Source organism: Onychomys torridus, chromosome 23 (genome assembly GCF_903995425.1).
Source record: "Onychomys torridus chromosome 23, mOncTor1.1, whole genome shotgun sequence".
Lineage (NCBI taxonomy): Eukaryota > Metazoa > Chordata > Mammalia > Rodentia > Cricetidae > Onychomys > Onychomys torridus.
The window spans coordinates 3,174,102-3,189,883 of record NC_050465.1 but is presented as its reverse complement, the minus strand read 5'-3'; the positions used below and the strand labels follow the sequence as shown (position 1 = coordinate 3,189,883).

The window sequence follows — 15,782 nt, the reverse complement described above, 5'->3', positions numbered from 1 at the left end:
CCTTGTTTCCCACCACCAAGCTGGAGGGCATTTGTTAGAACATTCCTCAGAGATTAATACAATCACTTAGCAGGTCCAAAAAACAGTGTTTTGATGCTATCTACTCCAAAGCATTGGCAAAGACACACCACACCACACACACACACACACACACACACACACGCTGAGGTCTTTGCTAATTCATATCTTTGGCTCAACTTTTCCCCAGGGACGCTGTGAACATTTTTCCAGGAAAAAAAAAAAAAAAGGCTGAGTTGGATAATTTATTAAGACTCATCCAAAACCACCAGGAAACGGGCGGGCGAGCTAAGCTAGCACAGGGACAGCTGACATGCAGAATGACAGTGAGTGGCTGTCCCACCTTCCCTGTCAAGAGGCGGGGGAAAGCCAGCTTTGGCTTCTGGGCTGGGAACAGAAGCCACTGAGGAGGCTGGAACAGCAAAGCCTGTGAAGAGCCAAGAGATCAAGCGCTCTGCACACTCACAAGGAAGGGGACCAAGAGCTGAATCCAAACGACTAGAGGAAGCTGGAGGAAAGAGAGATGGGTATTTTGAGGCACACAGGAGCACTTTGGGCCATATGAAGCAAGATCACTGGGCACCAAAAACTTGTGGGAAAGCTTGCTTCAGGGTAAACATGAGGAAAATGATCTCTTCATAGTTATTTGCTTCATACAGACACCCAAACTGTGGGGAGCCATCAGGGCCATGCCCCATGTTCTGCAAATCTGAGTAGGCACAGGTGCCGGTGGCCAGCAGAGTGGGCTCTGACCAGGCCTTGGGGTCCAGTGGCTTCTGGTTGAGGTATACACCCAGGTTGGTCCTCTGTAAGGAGTTTGTAGGGTGGGTATACAGCAGCCACATATCTAAGTCATCTGCCCCTGAGGTGGGGTTGGGGAAAGGCAATCACACTTCCATGGCAGCCTTTGGGGGGCTCTACAAGTTTACTCACTACCTGGTTGTCCTGGAAATCCAGGCCACCATTAGGACTTTGTGCCTGGACCCTGGCTCCCAGGTTGCTCCTAGCATTAAGATAGACCACCCTCTGAGCTCCAGTGCCAACCTCAGCCACCTGGCACTCCAGTGAGTTCTGGGACACAAAGTGGCCTAGCTCCCACGTATGCCCGTGGTCATGGCTGAGGAAGCAGAAGGCAGAGGGGGCAGGCGCGTAGATAGGATGTAGTTTTCGGTAGGCATAAGCAGGCACCAGCAGGCTCCCAGCTGTGTTCCGCAGCTGCAGACAGTGCCCAGGACCCACACCAAATGTGGCCCATTCCTGGTGGGTGTTGCCAATGGCGGTATCTGTGAGGTCCTGGACAGGGCTCCAGGTCTTCCCATGGTCAGTGCTGGTGATGTGACATAGCCGTGTGACATTGACCCTGGTCTGGAGCTGGTGGTGTTCTGATACTTGCCCACGGACGGCGATGAAGAAAAGGAAGAGGGTCCTTGTCTGCTTGTCATACAAGGGACACGGGTTCATGGAGCGGTGGCCCTCCAGCTGGGCTTCGGTCACCACCTCTTCAGCTTGCCACTGAATGTGAGGAGGGGGAAGAAAGAGAAACACAAACTTGAGATTGCCGTGACAATGACAGGGGTTACTCTGGGGGTCCATGGGGGCAGCTGTACCTTAGAGTCAAAGGCCACGAAAGGACTACTTCACCTACCAATTTCCACCAGAGCAGCGGGAGCCAGGCCCCTCTCCCTCTCACAAAACCTCCCTTCCTCCTTCCCCGCTTCCCTCCCTGAAGGCTCTGCTACTTTGATCCCCACCAACAGATATTTGCAGAACACCCATGATGAGCCAGACCGCCAAGACACAAAGGTAACTCAGGAGCCGGTAGGGGGTTCAGCAAGTTAAGGTACATGCCACCAAGCCCGATGACTTGAGTTCAGTCTCCAGCGCCAACACAATGGAACAAGAGAATTGACTCACTCAAGTGCATGCACAGACAAACAAGCAAATAAATGTGATTTAAAACATGCCCATCCTTCCTCTTCCTGGCTGGTCCCGCATTCTTAACAGGCTGGTTGATGCAAGACAAAAAATGAGGGTCATCCTGCATCACCTACTTACAATACTCTACCAATGAACTCAGAGATATTGAAGACTCACACTGAGCTTCCCTGCTGCCAATGCTACATCATGGATGCCACAGCCACACTGTCCGTCCCTCTTCCACATCACTTTCCCCAGTGCAGGACTCTAAGCACAGCCACTACACCAGAAGACCAAGGGTCACTGTGTTGCCCAATCCCCCAATGCTGAAGGAGAAGTGTCAATAGCTTCTTTTCATATTTGAGAATGAGAGGCCTAAATAGGGTAGCCAAGTTGCCTAAAACCATCCCTTGGATAAGGAATGGACCCAGGCCTTAAACTCAGGTCCATTTGCTTCGAGCATCATGACTGTGTATAACAATTAGGCACCATTCAAAAGAAACTTTGATGCCATACCATGTAGTTGTGATAAGAGTAATGTTATGAGGGCACACACAATCATCCAATCCCCAGCCCCCAGATTAATTTCCCTCAAAGGGTACCATTCTTATTAAATGACAATGAACTGCTCCTTCCTTGGGCTTTCAAGGATGCTGGGAAACTCAGCCATGGTGTTTCAGTGAGAAGCATGTGGTCCACCAACAAGACTTGTTCCTGGTGAACCCAAGTGAGATCTGGGTTGCACACCAGAGCCCCTTGGCCATCCTGTCCCTGGATGGGCTTTCAGTTGCCTCCCAGGCTTCCTAGATCCCATCTATGTCTCAGTCATCAAGGGGTGGCCTTGCGCCTGAGTTCTGTGAGATCTCCACCTGGTTCCACAGCACACAGTATCAACATCCACATGGGCGTGTGTTGAGACATGCCAGCTGAAGCAACTGCAGCTGAGTCCTACCTTACCTGGACCTGATGGGTGGCTGCATTGTAGCTTCCTCTTCGCAGGACAAGCAACTCTGCATGCTCATCCGTCTTGGTCAGACGCTTTTCCGCAAAGGCCAGCAGAGTCTTCTGCTTCGACAGGAAGAGCAGAGCAGGGATTCTGTAAGCATAGACTCCTGTCTGGAACAGCCTCTCCTTCTGCAGGACAGGGCAGGTCGCCATGGGCCTGAGATCTGGGCAGGAAGAGAAGACACATCGTCTGCTATCACACCTGTGCTGAGAGCCAGAGCCATTCAGTACAGGTGGCACTCATCGGGCTGGCAAGCCAGTTCTTGTCTGGCGGCCTGCCCTTGAAAAGGTTCTGTTTCCTTTCTCATATCCCAAGACCCCATTTGCCAGTTGTGCGGTAGCACTGGCAGGACTCCATCTAGGAATCGAGAAGCGTGTTTCGTATTAGATTCCTGCCATAAATCAACCATTCCCCTCACAACAGACTTGAGGCAACCTTTTGCTGCTAAGCCAGAGCAGAGTACAAGAGCTTGCTGAGTGGCACTCTGCAGCTGTCCGGATGCCAGGGAATGACACACGGGAGGGAGCCTTTTATAACTCCAGAGCCCTAGAAAGCTGTTCCAGAGAAAAAGAAAATGCCTCCATTCCCCAGGCTCAGCTCCCACAGCTGTCTGTGGCTGATAAACCAGCTGTGTGGGTGCCACCCTGAGGCAGGCAGGGGGTGGCTGTGGATCTGGAGAGATAGGCTCTACTTACTAATGGGGCTGGGTGGAGCCCTAGAGGTATAAGAAAATGAATACTAATACTGATAAGTATTTGCTAAAAAGAATCAGGGGATAACTTGGTGACTAAGGTTGACAAAGAGGTCACAGCTAACTTCTTAGCTGGAATAACCAGTTGCCAAGGTCATCCTCAACAAAGGCTGTATTTGATGACCTACCTACCCAGAACATAAGAACAGATGTTAAGATAAGCTATAAAATCAGGTGCTGGTTGTCCACACCTTTGATCCCAGCACTCAGGAGGCAAAGGCAGGTGGATCTCTGTGAGTTCAAAGTCAGCCTGGTATACGGAGTGAGTTCCTAGACAACAAGGGCTACACAGAGAAACCCTGTCTCAGCCCGCCCCCAATCATAAAACATAAGAACCCCTGTTCCAGCTTGGAGTGAGACCCTCAGGGTGTGTTGAGGCAACTCTGAGACTGAATCTCCACACCTCGACTCCATCGTCATACTTTCTGCCTTCCCTCCCTGCTAAGGGTAATTGTTGCAGGATATTTGAGCAAACTGTGTAAAAATTTGTCGCTGTTTTACCTTGCCTGCCTAAGGCACCTGATTGGTTTAATAAAGAGCTGAATGGCCCATAGCCAGGCAGGAGAGGTTAGGTGGGACTTCCGGGCAGAGAGAGGAACTTGGGATGAATCTATGCATGGAGAGGTACGTCAGTGAGACAGGGAGGGAGTCAGACATACAGAATGGGAGGAAAGGTCAAAAGCCATGTGACAGGAGGTAGATGAATAGAAACAGGTTAATTTAAGTTGTAAGAGATCATTGGGAATAAGCCTAAGCTAAAGACCAAGCTTTCATAATAAGTCTCTGTGTTGTTATTTGGGGGCTGGAGAAGAAAATTCAACAAGAAAGCGATTTGACATCTTCCCCATGCTTTACCCTCTGGGGAGCAGGCATGAAAGAGTGGGTTCAGCAAACAGGAGACAGGGCGACCCTGGATTTTTCTTCCATGTAGTATATTACTCATTTACAACTTGTTTTTAATACTTTTTAAGGAGTGTAGTCTTATCAGCCTATTGTTCAAGTCACAATGAAATCATGGGACAATGCAGCAAAATAACATTTAGAAGGGCAGATGCTATCTAAGGAAAAAATGTTCAGCGGGTAGAGACAAATCTTTGCTTTAAAATGGAGACTTGGGGGTTGGGGATTTAGCTCAGTGGTAGAGCGCTTGCCTAGCAAATGCAAGGTCTGGGGTTTGATCCTCAGCTTAAAAAAAAAAAAAATGGAGACCTGAAGCTAGGTTTGGTGGTTCATGCCTACACGAGAAGCTGCGGCAGGAAGAGTGTTTGGAGTTCAAATCCAGCCTGGGCTTGACTGAGACAGTTTTAAAAAACAGAAAACAAAAAAACTAAACAAAACAAAATCTAGGCCTGCAAACTATAATCTTGTTCCATGGATATAACTGTCATAAAACTTAACGGGAAAGAGTTGAATACAATTAAAAGGGAAAATGAGGAGAAAGATGAAGTTTCAGTGTCTTAGAAACTGGATCACCTGCTGAAAAACTGGTCCTTAGTGGAAATTCTTCAGCAGCCATAAAATCAGATTTAAATGTTGATTTTAGGATGTGCCTGGGGCCAAACTTTCTCCATTTCAATGAGCTGGGCTTCAGTATACAATGTGGGAGGTTAGCCAAGGACATCCATCCACAAAGAAGCCTGAGACGGGAAAGGGAGTCCAAGGAGTCACCAGGAGGAGCCAGAAAAGAATCACGAGCTAGTTCTTGGGGCCCAAGAAGTGGGGAATGTGACTTCAGAGCAACAGCAGTGGGTGAGAGCAAACCCCAGAGGAGGGACCAGTGGGCTTAGCACAATGATGTGACAAGAGCTCATGGTTTAGAGGGAGAGAAGATGGAGTCTGAGAGAGGGATGAAGGCCTCTGTCCACAACCAGCAACTGTATCTCCTGGATGGTCCATCCTACAGAGAATGACCGTTTTCCATTTTCAAAAGGGATGCATAATACACAACTCAGCTTCTCAAAGAGCCATACAATGATTTCAAAGGACCCTCCTAAGGCTGTGAAGACATTGCCACTATCAAATTCCAGATGTTTTTGTTGCCCATCAACACATCCTGTAACTGTGAACTCTACCCCAGCCCAAGCTCAAGGAAACCATCAATCTCCTCTCTATCTCTGGTTTTGCCTGTTGTATACATCTTATACAAGTAGTCACCCAGTACATGGTCTTTGTACCTGGCTTCTTTCTCTTGGCATGTTGTTTCTAAGATTCATTCATGTTACAGCAGGCATCAGTACTTCATTATTTATGTATTTACTTGTTTGTTGTTTTGAAAGAGGGTCTCTTATATGTGGCCAGGATGACTTCAAACTCCTGATCCTCATGCCTCCACTACACAAGTATGAGAATTAGAGACATGTTCAACCACATCTGGTTTATGCAGTGCTGGACAGTGCTGGGGAGCACACACAAGACCTCGGCATTCTGAGTAGAGAATAGACTCTACTCCTGAGTTACCATTGATCTTTTCCACATCAACTTTACCACTTCTATCTTCTCCCTGGGTGTGAGGGGAGTCCCAGCCCCCCCCCCCCCACTGTAGCCAGCAACTGTCGTTGTGTCTTTTCAATTATAACCATCCTAGTGGCTGTGTGGGATAGTCCGGTGTAGTCTGGGTCATGTTCTATGGTAATTAATGATGTTGAGCATCTTTGCATGCCTTAATGGCCACCAGAGTTAGAAGGTTTCTGGAATTTTTTTTTTTTTGAGACATGGTTTCTCTGTAGCTTTGGAGGCTGTCCTGGAACTCACTTTGTAGCCCAGGCTGGCCTCGAACTCACAGAGATCCACCTGCCTCTGCCTCCCGAGTGCTGGGATTAAAGGCATGCGCCACCACCACCTGATTGTTTCTGGAATATTTTTAGGCAGATGATTGATCCAATCTAACCAGTTCTAAGGAAGTTCCTTTCTCAGTTTCAGGGAGAGAGAGTAGAAGATGAGCCGCTGTAGTTCTCCACGTGAGACGGGATGGAAATCTGGATGAAATAGACAGTAGTGATCTAAGCAGTCTCCTAGAGTCGGAGGCAGCAAGAGCTATGTATTCAAGGGTAGGTGCTGGTCAGCTTTTGTCAACTTGACACAGACTAGAGTCAACTGGCAAGAGGGAACCCCAACGGAGGAAATGCCTCCATTATATTAGCCTGTGGGTGTATCTGTGGGGCATTTTCTTGATCAGTGTTTGATGTGGGGGTCCTGGCTCTTTATAGGTGCCACCCCTGGGCAGGTGGTCTGAGCTGTATAACCAGGCTGAGCAAGACATGAAAGCAAGCCAGGAAGTAAGCGGCACTTCTCCATGGCCTCTGCTTCCAGTCCTGCCCCGAGTGCGTCAGCTCCTCTCTGTGATGGAGTACGACGTACATGTGTAAGCTGAACAAACTGTTGTCTTCAGTCCTAGTGTTTATCACAAAAACAGGAAGCAAACCAGGACAGGCCCGGTCGGTGCTCACGTGGGAAGCTGGGTCCTGGCTTCCCCAGGGTCCGCAGCTGTGTTCCAGATCCCTCCTTTAGTGTCTAGCCTCCTTAAGGATGACAACAAATATAGCCATTCCTGTCACAGGGGCATGTGGTATTCTGGGAACCAGGGATGGACCAGAAATAAAATAGACCAGAAAGCCTGTTCTGAAGAAGTGGGTATTTGATTAGGGATGGAAAAGTCAATATTATTGCCAATGTCTATATGGTGCTTGCCAGGGCTAGGCTCTGGCTGAGCATTTGACAGCGATTACTTCATCTAACCCACAGATCCCCTGCACTCTGAAAGTCCATGATGCCCAGAGTGACGCCTTTCATAGAGAGATGCGGGAGCAGAGGCAACAGAGCAGTAGGTACCAGCTAATCCCAGTCCATCCAGAGGATACTAGTCTGTCTAAGAAGTTGATCCCTGTGCATTAGAGACAAGACTGAGCCCAGGAGTGGAGGAAATCAGGGAAAAGGACTTCAAGGTCAGCACAAGGTGTCTTACTCACCCCTTCATCCCAAACTCACACAGTCACTAACAATTTCCCAACCCCCACCCAGATGCTCCTTACAAAAAAGCCTTGTGTTCTCTAAGTGCCCGATATTTCCAGAAATCCTTGTGAATTGTATTTAGAGATTTTGTTACTCACAAATATTTATTCATCATTTAATCCACCTGCTACCCCCACATCAGTACCATGTGGTAGACATCAGTACCATGGCCACCAAGGCTTAAGTAGCCAAGCTGAGTGCAAAGTCACTTCTGAGCTCCATCCTCTGCACTTGAGCAAGGTGTCTAGGGCCCTCTGGGGCATCTTGGGCACGGCTCTGCCTCCACACAGTGGCAGATGCTTCCAGATGATGCAATGGGAACAGAGCTAATGTCAAGAGTCAAAAGCTCAGATTCTGAGGTTGGGGAGAGATGACTCAGTCAATAAAATGCTCGCCTCGGCAGCATGAGGACCTGAGTTCTAGCCTAGGAACTGGTGTAAAAAGCCAAGCCCTATGCTGTATGCTTATAACCCCTGGGAAGGCAGGGACAGGCAGATCCCTGGGACTCCCTGGCCAGCCAGCCTAGCTAAAGTATGTGTTCCCAGTAAAGTGGGAGACCCTGAGGAATGGTACCAAAGGTTGACTTCTGGCCTCCACACTTAACCCACCCACATAGTGCCGCTCCATCCTACCCAAACTCAGGTGTTGGACCTTAGTACTCTTAAAAGTTTGTTCACTGTTGGAAAGGTTTCTCTCTCCTCATAGTAAGCAGTGGGCTAAATGAGGCAGCCACAGAGGTCCCCTCCACAGGCAGTGGATGAGCCTGGGTGGGACCCGGCAGAGGCTGGAGAATAGACAGGGGCCTCAGTATAAGTCAAGACTTATTCCAGTGGACCAGCAATGAGAAAGATGACGCCATCACATTCTATGCAAGACACTGCCAGTAGATCGGAAAGGACTGTATAACAGCAATTCCATGTGAGCTTCCCTAAGCCTACCCAAGGCTTACTAACACTGCTCTGACCACCAAGCTCAGAGCGTCTTCCAAGAGGAAGCTCACTTCTCCCACATCCCCAGGCAAGCAGGCATCAGTGCTCTGTCACAGCTGTGAGGAAATCGAAAAGTGGGTCACAAAGGTGGTAGGTGGCTCCCCACAAGTACAGAGCCTCAGGTGGTGGAGGCATGTGGCTCTGAAACCTGGATCTGCCAGATTCCACAACCCACACACTCCAGAGATGATTAGCCGAGGGTCTCACTGCCTCCTCTTCTGTTCCTGCTGGGGTACAGCCCGGCACATATCTTGCAAAGCCAAAGATCTCATTGCCGGTTCACTTACTCTCTTCGAGGAGATGCTTGATAATTTATAAACTGGCACCTTCTAAGTACTAGAAACATAAGCAACCAGGCCCTGGCCCTCGCCCTCCAGGACCCCAAAGAACAGCCAAACATCAGTAGTTATGGGAATGGATGACGGGGTCTGTGCTGCTTTCCACAGAAAAGCCTTTGTTCCAAGTTAGTTTTTCTAGTTAGTCCAAGTTAGTTAGTGAGTTTTTAGTTGTTCTAAAGTAGTCTAGATGGACACTGCATATTGGCTCCAGCCCTGGAATGGTGCCTTTTCTCCAAGGAATAGCAGTTGTCTGCCCTGGGCAAAAGACGGCACCAGGAAAGCAGCCTTGTTCAGGGCCCTCCGCTCAAAGTGTGGTCACCTTTCCCCAAGTAAAACCATCTCCAGCCAGTTCAACAACTCCAACTCCACCTGGATCCAGTGTTGGGTGGGAATCCAGTCCTAAACTGATGGGGGCCTTGAATCACACAGAACTGACACACCGGGTACTCTTCTTAGAAATTTAGGGCAATTGTCATTCAAGGGCAGAATCAGCTGGGCCATGGCTGATCGAGTCCCCTTCCCCAACCCGTCCCCATCCTACACGCCCTCAGGGTACCCAAGCACCCGAGAAGGTGTGTGTTCCGCCAGCACAGGCTCAGATCCTATGTCACCAGCATGCTCTTTAAATTGCTCTCACTGGAAGCTTTCCCACGCACCCTGGCAGACATCACTTCCCACGATGCCCTGGCAGCAAGAACTCCTGTTTATGTCAACAGAGAGACATATGGGTCAATGTACAGATAAGCCATACCTCCAGGAGTGTGTGCCACGCAGGATCCAGGGAAGTCTGGGCTTGTAAGGACAGAGGCAGTGGGAACCTGATTTCTAGAAGGTTGCCGTGGCTCCTGTAGTTACCCTGGCCTTGACTCCAGTTTCAGCGCTCCTCAGTTCATGCCTATATACACCTAAAAGAGTCATCCTATTTGCCTCCCACTCATCTGACAAGACACACTTCAGGGACAATGTCAGCATCTAGGCCCAGCCCCGGCATAATTAGAATGCTGTTTCTCATTAATCTGGAAGAAGTCTGCTAGCTACCAACCCGGTCACTCCTGAATCAGATGACCTGGGGCAGCGTGAGTCAAGTTGTTTCTTCAAATGGATGCATTGAGCAACTTGTGCTCGGTGGGAGCAGACTTCCTGGGGTTTAGAAACATGTAATGTTCCCTGGGGAGGAACAGGTTGGAGCCACGAAGAGCTTGGCTGCCATTTTGGCTCAGCTGTCGATGGCCGAATGACCCCTTCGACCCTCAGGTTCTCTGGAAATAAAGATGAAAAACTCCACGTGGACCCTGAGCTGCACAAAAGCACTCAGACTCAGAATGGAGTCCCCTTTGTGAAACCCTGACAATCACACAGCATCAGCCAGAAGGCTCTGAAACAGGGAACTCACTCATTTTCTTAGTCTGCTTCTTTATCGCTGTGATACATACTATGACCAAAAGCAACTACAGTTTATTCCATCACTAAAGGAAGTCAGGGCAGAAACTCAAGGCAGGAACCTGGAGGCAGGAACTGAAGCAGAGGGCTGGAGGATCGCTGACTACTGGCTTGTTCCTTGTGGCTTATTCACTTTGCTTTCTAGGACTATCTGCCTAGGGATTGTACCACCCACAGTGGGCAAGGCCATCCCACATTAATCAAGAAAATGCCTCAGAGGCTGACCCACAGGCCAGTCTGATGGGAGTATTTTCTCTCTCTCTCTCTCTCTCTCTCTCTCTTTTTTTTTTTTTTTTTTGGTTTTTCAAGACAGGGTTTCTCTGTAGCTTTGCGCCTTTCTTGGAACTCACTCTGTAGACCAGGTTGGCCTCAAACTCACAGAGATCCACCTGCCTCTGCCTCCTGAGTACTGGGATTAAAGGCATGCACCACCACCACTGCCCGGCGGGAGCATTTTCTTAATTGAGGTTCTTCTTAGATGACTCTAGCTATGTCAAGTTGACAAAGATAAAAAATTAAAAACCCTGTCAGGACGTGTATATCTGATAGCAGTTAGAAATTACTCTTTCAGAGCACAAAGGCCAGCCAGCTCAAGCTCACACAGAAATTACTGTGTGATTACAAGCCCAGACGGAGACCACCTTTCTTACTAATCCTTGTAACCAAGAATTACTGCAAAATAACTTACAGAATCCTCATTTTGCCTTTAAAAGTTCCCCTATTTCTCTTTCCCTTCAAACACACCCACACATGTTCTCGTGGCCACGTCAATTTCCAAATATATCTCACCCCCACCTCACCCCCCTCTCTCGTTCAGCAGCTACCTACAGAGAGCAAAGATCTTCAGTGCCTTGCTTGTTCTAATCTGAGGTACTTCCTGACACACCACTGGTATCTCCATTCACTGATGGACAGATGGCTGTCACCCATGAGGGCTGGACCAGATAACCCATCTAACCTTTAACCTAGCATTTGGTATGTTATAGACTCAGTAGATATCAGCCCCAGGTGACAAATGCTTATCTTCTGGGCCCACAATGTCTAAGGCTCCATGACCTGTCCCAGAGGGACAAGTCACTTGGGGCACACAGCTAAAAGCATGTACCAGCTTGTTCCAGTCTTCTGCAGGACACGGATGGGCTGAACACGGGACTCATCAAAAGTCAAGTTTGTTTCAGATCATATATATATAGTTTTGGTCTTAGTCTCGCCAAAAGAGGGAGAAAGGATTCCCTCTTTTATCCCCTTTCTTATACTGGCCAAAGTTCTTTCATGGTATCTTCCCATTGGCTTCTCAGGTCTAGAATGTTCCCTAACTCAGAGCTAAGCACACATACTCAGTTCTTTATTTCCTGGGAGGTTTGCCTCACCTGCCCACCTCCCTGGTCACAATGGCCCTCTTCTATGGCCTCTTCTGGGTCCTCATGCTCTGGTCTTGGCCTCTCTCTCACCAGTTCTGAAAGATAGTCAAATCAACGTGGACTTGGGATTTCTCCATGGAAATTCCACCATCCCAGTCAGTGTTCTGCTGCTGTGAAGAGCCACCATGACCAAGGCAACTCATAAAAGACAGCATTTAACTGGGGGCTCACTTAGTTTCAGAGGTTTGGTCCATCACCATCATGCTGGAGAGCACGGCACTGGAGAAGTAGCTGAGAGTTCTACATCCAGATCCACAGACAGAAGGAAAAGAGAGTCACTGGGCCTGGCTTGAGCTTTTGAAACCCCAATGCCCACCCCCAGTGATACACTTCCTCCAACAAGGCCACACCTTCTAATCCCTCTCAAGTAGTGCCACTCCCTGATGACCAAGCATTCAAATCTGTGAGCCTATGGGGGCCATTCTCATTCAGACTGCTATATCCACCCAAAGGGGTCCACACGAAGAGCCTCAATAAACTTCCTTCTTAGACTTACATGCACAGGCCAGGTCATGTTCCTGAAGTGCCTGGACCCTTATTCTCCCACCAGCTAACTGGTGGGTTCCTGAGGAGTTGTTTCAGGGTTCATTATGTATGGGAGACTAAGGAAATGGCCCATCATGGTGACTCACATCTGTAATCTTAGCACTTGGGAGGCTTAGGCAAGAGTGGCCTCACAAGAGGTTAGCCTGGGTTACATGATGAGTTCTGGGTTACAGAGAGAGACTGCCTCAGCAAAGACACAGAAAAGAAAGAAAAAACATGGTTAAAGTTCTGTTTAAATACCATAAAATGCAAGAGGAAGCAGGATACAGGATAACAAATAGGGACCTGCTTTAGGAAGTTTACTAAATGCTCAAAACTCTGTTAAAAAAAATAAAACCAAACAAAATATGTATTGATGCATTCCCCAAACTTAGCCTGGTGCCCCAAATGAAACACTATAAATATCTTTTGTATGTAGAATTTTTTTTTTTGACATGCATTTACTTCTTTGTTTTTCAAGATAGAGTCTCCCATGTAGTTCAGACTGGCCTGGAGCTTGCTATCTGTACCAGACTGGCCTCAAACTCCTAATTCTGCATTAGCTTTCTAAGCCCGGAGATGATAGGCACGTTCTGCCACGCCCAGGTTGCTAATAAGTAAACAGACACCACTGGGGATCAGTTTTAACTAATGTTATTACAGATGATGTTTATTTACTTTCTCCTGCTCCTCCATGTACACACCAGTTTCATTGTTAGTTTATGTAACAGAAGAAGAAAGGCGTGCAGAGGGACAACGAGAATAATAGAGGAAAGGAACGGGTTGGCAGAAGAGACTGGAGGACTTGTCCTGTCTGAGCCACATGTAACAAACACAGCCCGCTGAGCAATGCCTGCCACGTGCGAAATGGTGGTTGCCGCATAAATACCCGCAAAGGGGCCCAGAGCTCTTGACCCCACTCGCTGGCTCATTCCCGTTCTCAGAAACTTCTTTCTCTTTCCTAATAAACTATTTTTGTTTACCTACCACACATCCTTGGTGCAGCTCCTTGTCCTGGGACATGAGAACCCGGAACCTTCAGTGGGCACCTTCCTAACATCCTAACATTCTTCTGTCCCTTTGACAGCCGGCACAGCCAGGGAGTGGGGTCCGGAGGTTTCTTGTTTCTTTCTTCTGGACACCCTTTCACTTTCCTGGCGCAAGCTCCGTGAGAGATGGCTAGCATGGGGGCGCCTCTCCATTTCCCTCTCCGTTTCCTTCCTGTCCCTCCGCCCCCCACCCCCAGGAGTGGGTGCTCCTAAAACTTTTCTCCTGCCCTGTAGGGACCTCACCTAAGCTTCTTCAGAGGCAAACAAGCTTATGCATGAGCTGGCAGCTGTCAAGCCTTCAGAACTTTAGACTGAAAGGCACCTGCCTGAGGGCTGAAGGTGGCCCACCTTTAAGTTGTGGTAGCACCTATAGCAACCCAGTGCTAAGTCTGAGAGATGAAGGGGTTCTGCTGTGCTGAATGCCACAGCATAAACAGAGGCCCATGCTCACACAAACATCTAACTGACCACAGGTAGAGACCAGCAAAGGTAGTGGTATCCACACGGCTTCTTGGGGTCCACATACACTACACCCCAGATTTTTCTGCTCTGCTGGCAGTCCCTCCTGTCTTCCTTCCTTCCATAATTTCTTACTTCCTTTCACCTTCCCAGCTGCCCCAGCTGGAATGATGGACTCAGACAGATGCAGCTCTAAGCTTGGACACTGGCCGCATAAATGCTGACTTTGTTGTCTACAGGGTCCTATTGCCCACCAGCTCTGCAGGCTTCCAGGTCCAAGCCCTTCCTAATGTACTATCCTCCCACTTTCTCTAGCTGTGATAGATTCACCTTGGCTCCATCATACCTTAATTCCTCCTAAGTCCTCTCTGTTCATTTACTGTGAACAGTCCTGCCCCTGGGAACATGGAGATAATTTCCCCAGGTCAAAAGAGTCCCTTTGAGTGTGTAATCCAAATGGGGGAGGGAGGACCCACTTGTTCTCACTTTTAACCTGAACAGGGATTTAAAGCAAAAGAAACCAAAGCCGGCTAGTCTCATAAGCCAGCTCCTTCACTGAGCCTGGCTGCCCGATAGCTTGAGACTATTTTTAGAGCTCTTAAGGAGGCAGGCCTTATTCCGTGAAGGTAAGAGAAATAACCTCTGGCATGCTTATAGCAGGGACTTGGTCCTGGGAAAAGGACAACATAGGCCCTTGATATAAACCCCAGACAAGGTAGCTGCAGAAGAGCAGGCCATTCAAAGCACTCCTTCCAATTCTCCTGGAACGTGGCCTGTGACTCATAGGGTAGGCTGGGAAGCAGAGCTCCAAGCCATTAGGTCTTGGGGACCAGGGCAGAGGAGAGAGATGCTTCTCTCCACTCCCAAGCTCCTGATACTTCTTTCCCCACAAAGTGTCACTTGAATTACATGCTACAGGGCAGTCTCAAGAACTGGAATAGGAGTTTTTTTTCAATAACTGAAAATCTTAAAGAGATGATCAAAGCAGGGACTTGTAAGTGGTCAACGTGCTGAGAGAGTGACAGCAGAGTACCAAATGGGACATCCATGTCACCCTCTGTGACAGCTGAGTACCAAATGGGACATCCATGTCACCCTCTGTGACAGCTGAGTACCAAATGGGACATCCATGTCACCCTCTGTGACAGCTGAGTACAAATGGGGCATCCATGTCACCCTCTCCAGGGTCCAGGAGCACTGGAGAGGAGGCAGAAGGACTGTAGGAATCAAAGCATGAGGAAGGGAGGGACGGAGAGCAGGGAAGGAAAAGGGAGGAGGCTCCAGGGGAGGAGAGGGACCATTTGGGAGAAAGTAGAGAAGGGTAAGAGAAGTGCTCACACGCATATCTGAGTGTGTGTGTGTGTGTGTGTGTGTGTGTGTGTGTGTGTGTGTGTGTGAAATCACAGTGCATTATACACAAATATAATATGGTAAGTGTTTTCAAATTAAATTAAGACCTAGAGATGGCTCAGTACTTGGGATTCGGTTCCCAGCCCCCATGCGGAGCTGCTTACAATTGCCTATAACTCTTAACTCCAGACACCCAGTGTCGTCTCTGGGCTCCAAGGGTGCCACATTCGTGTGTACAACTCCACACACAAACCTTTTCTTTTTAATCCTGTAAAAATCTGTGTCTTCTAGAGTACATGACAATCTCGATCTAAATTCTTTATGATGAAGGGATTCTGCCAACTTCTGCCACAGGGAATCTAACGCCTCCTTGTCTTCAACCAATACATAAAGCAGGAAGAGAAGCTTGTGGTCCCTTCTGGATGGAGATTCTGTCTCTTATTGGCATTGAAGACAGGACAGAAGACTGACTGAGCACTACCCTTGTGCTCCCCAAAAAGCTTTCTGGGGC

The 15,782-nt window shown here is 48.5% G+C and overlaps 1 protein-coding gene across 1 annotated transcript; it reads right to left on the bottom strand.

Annotated features, from left to right (window-relative positions):
• Positions 1-250: 250 nt before the first annotated feature.
• Neu2 (neuraminidase 2) lies at positions 251-14,143 on the bottom strand. Its single transcript, XM_036173386.1, is given in 4 exon segments — positions 251-899; positions 901-1,530; positions 2,893-3,104; positions 13,401-14,143. Coding segments are annotated over 4 exon segments (1,350 nt in total). The 5' UTR covers positions 13,600-14,143; the 3' UTR covers positions 251-590.
• Positions 14,144-15,782: the final 1,639 nt, after the last annotated feature.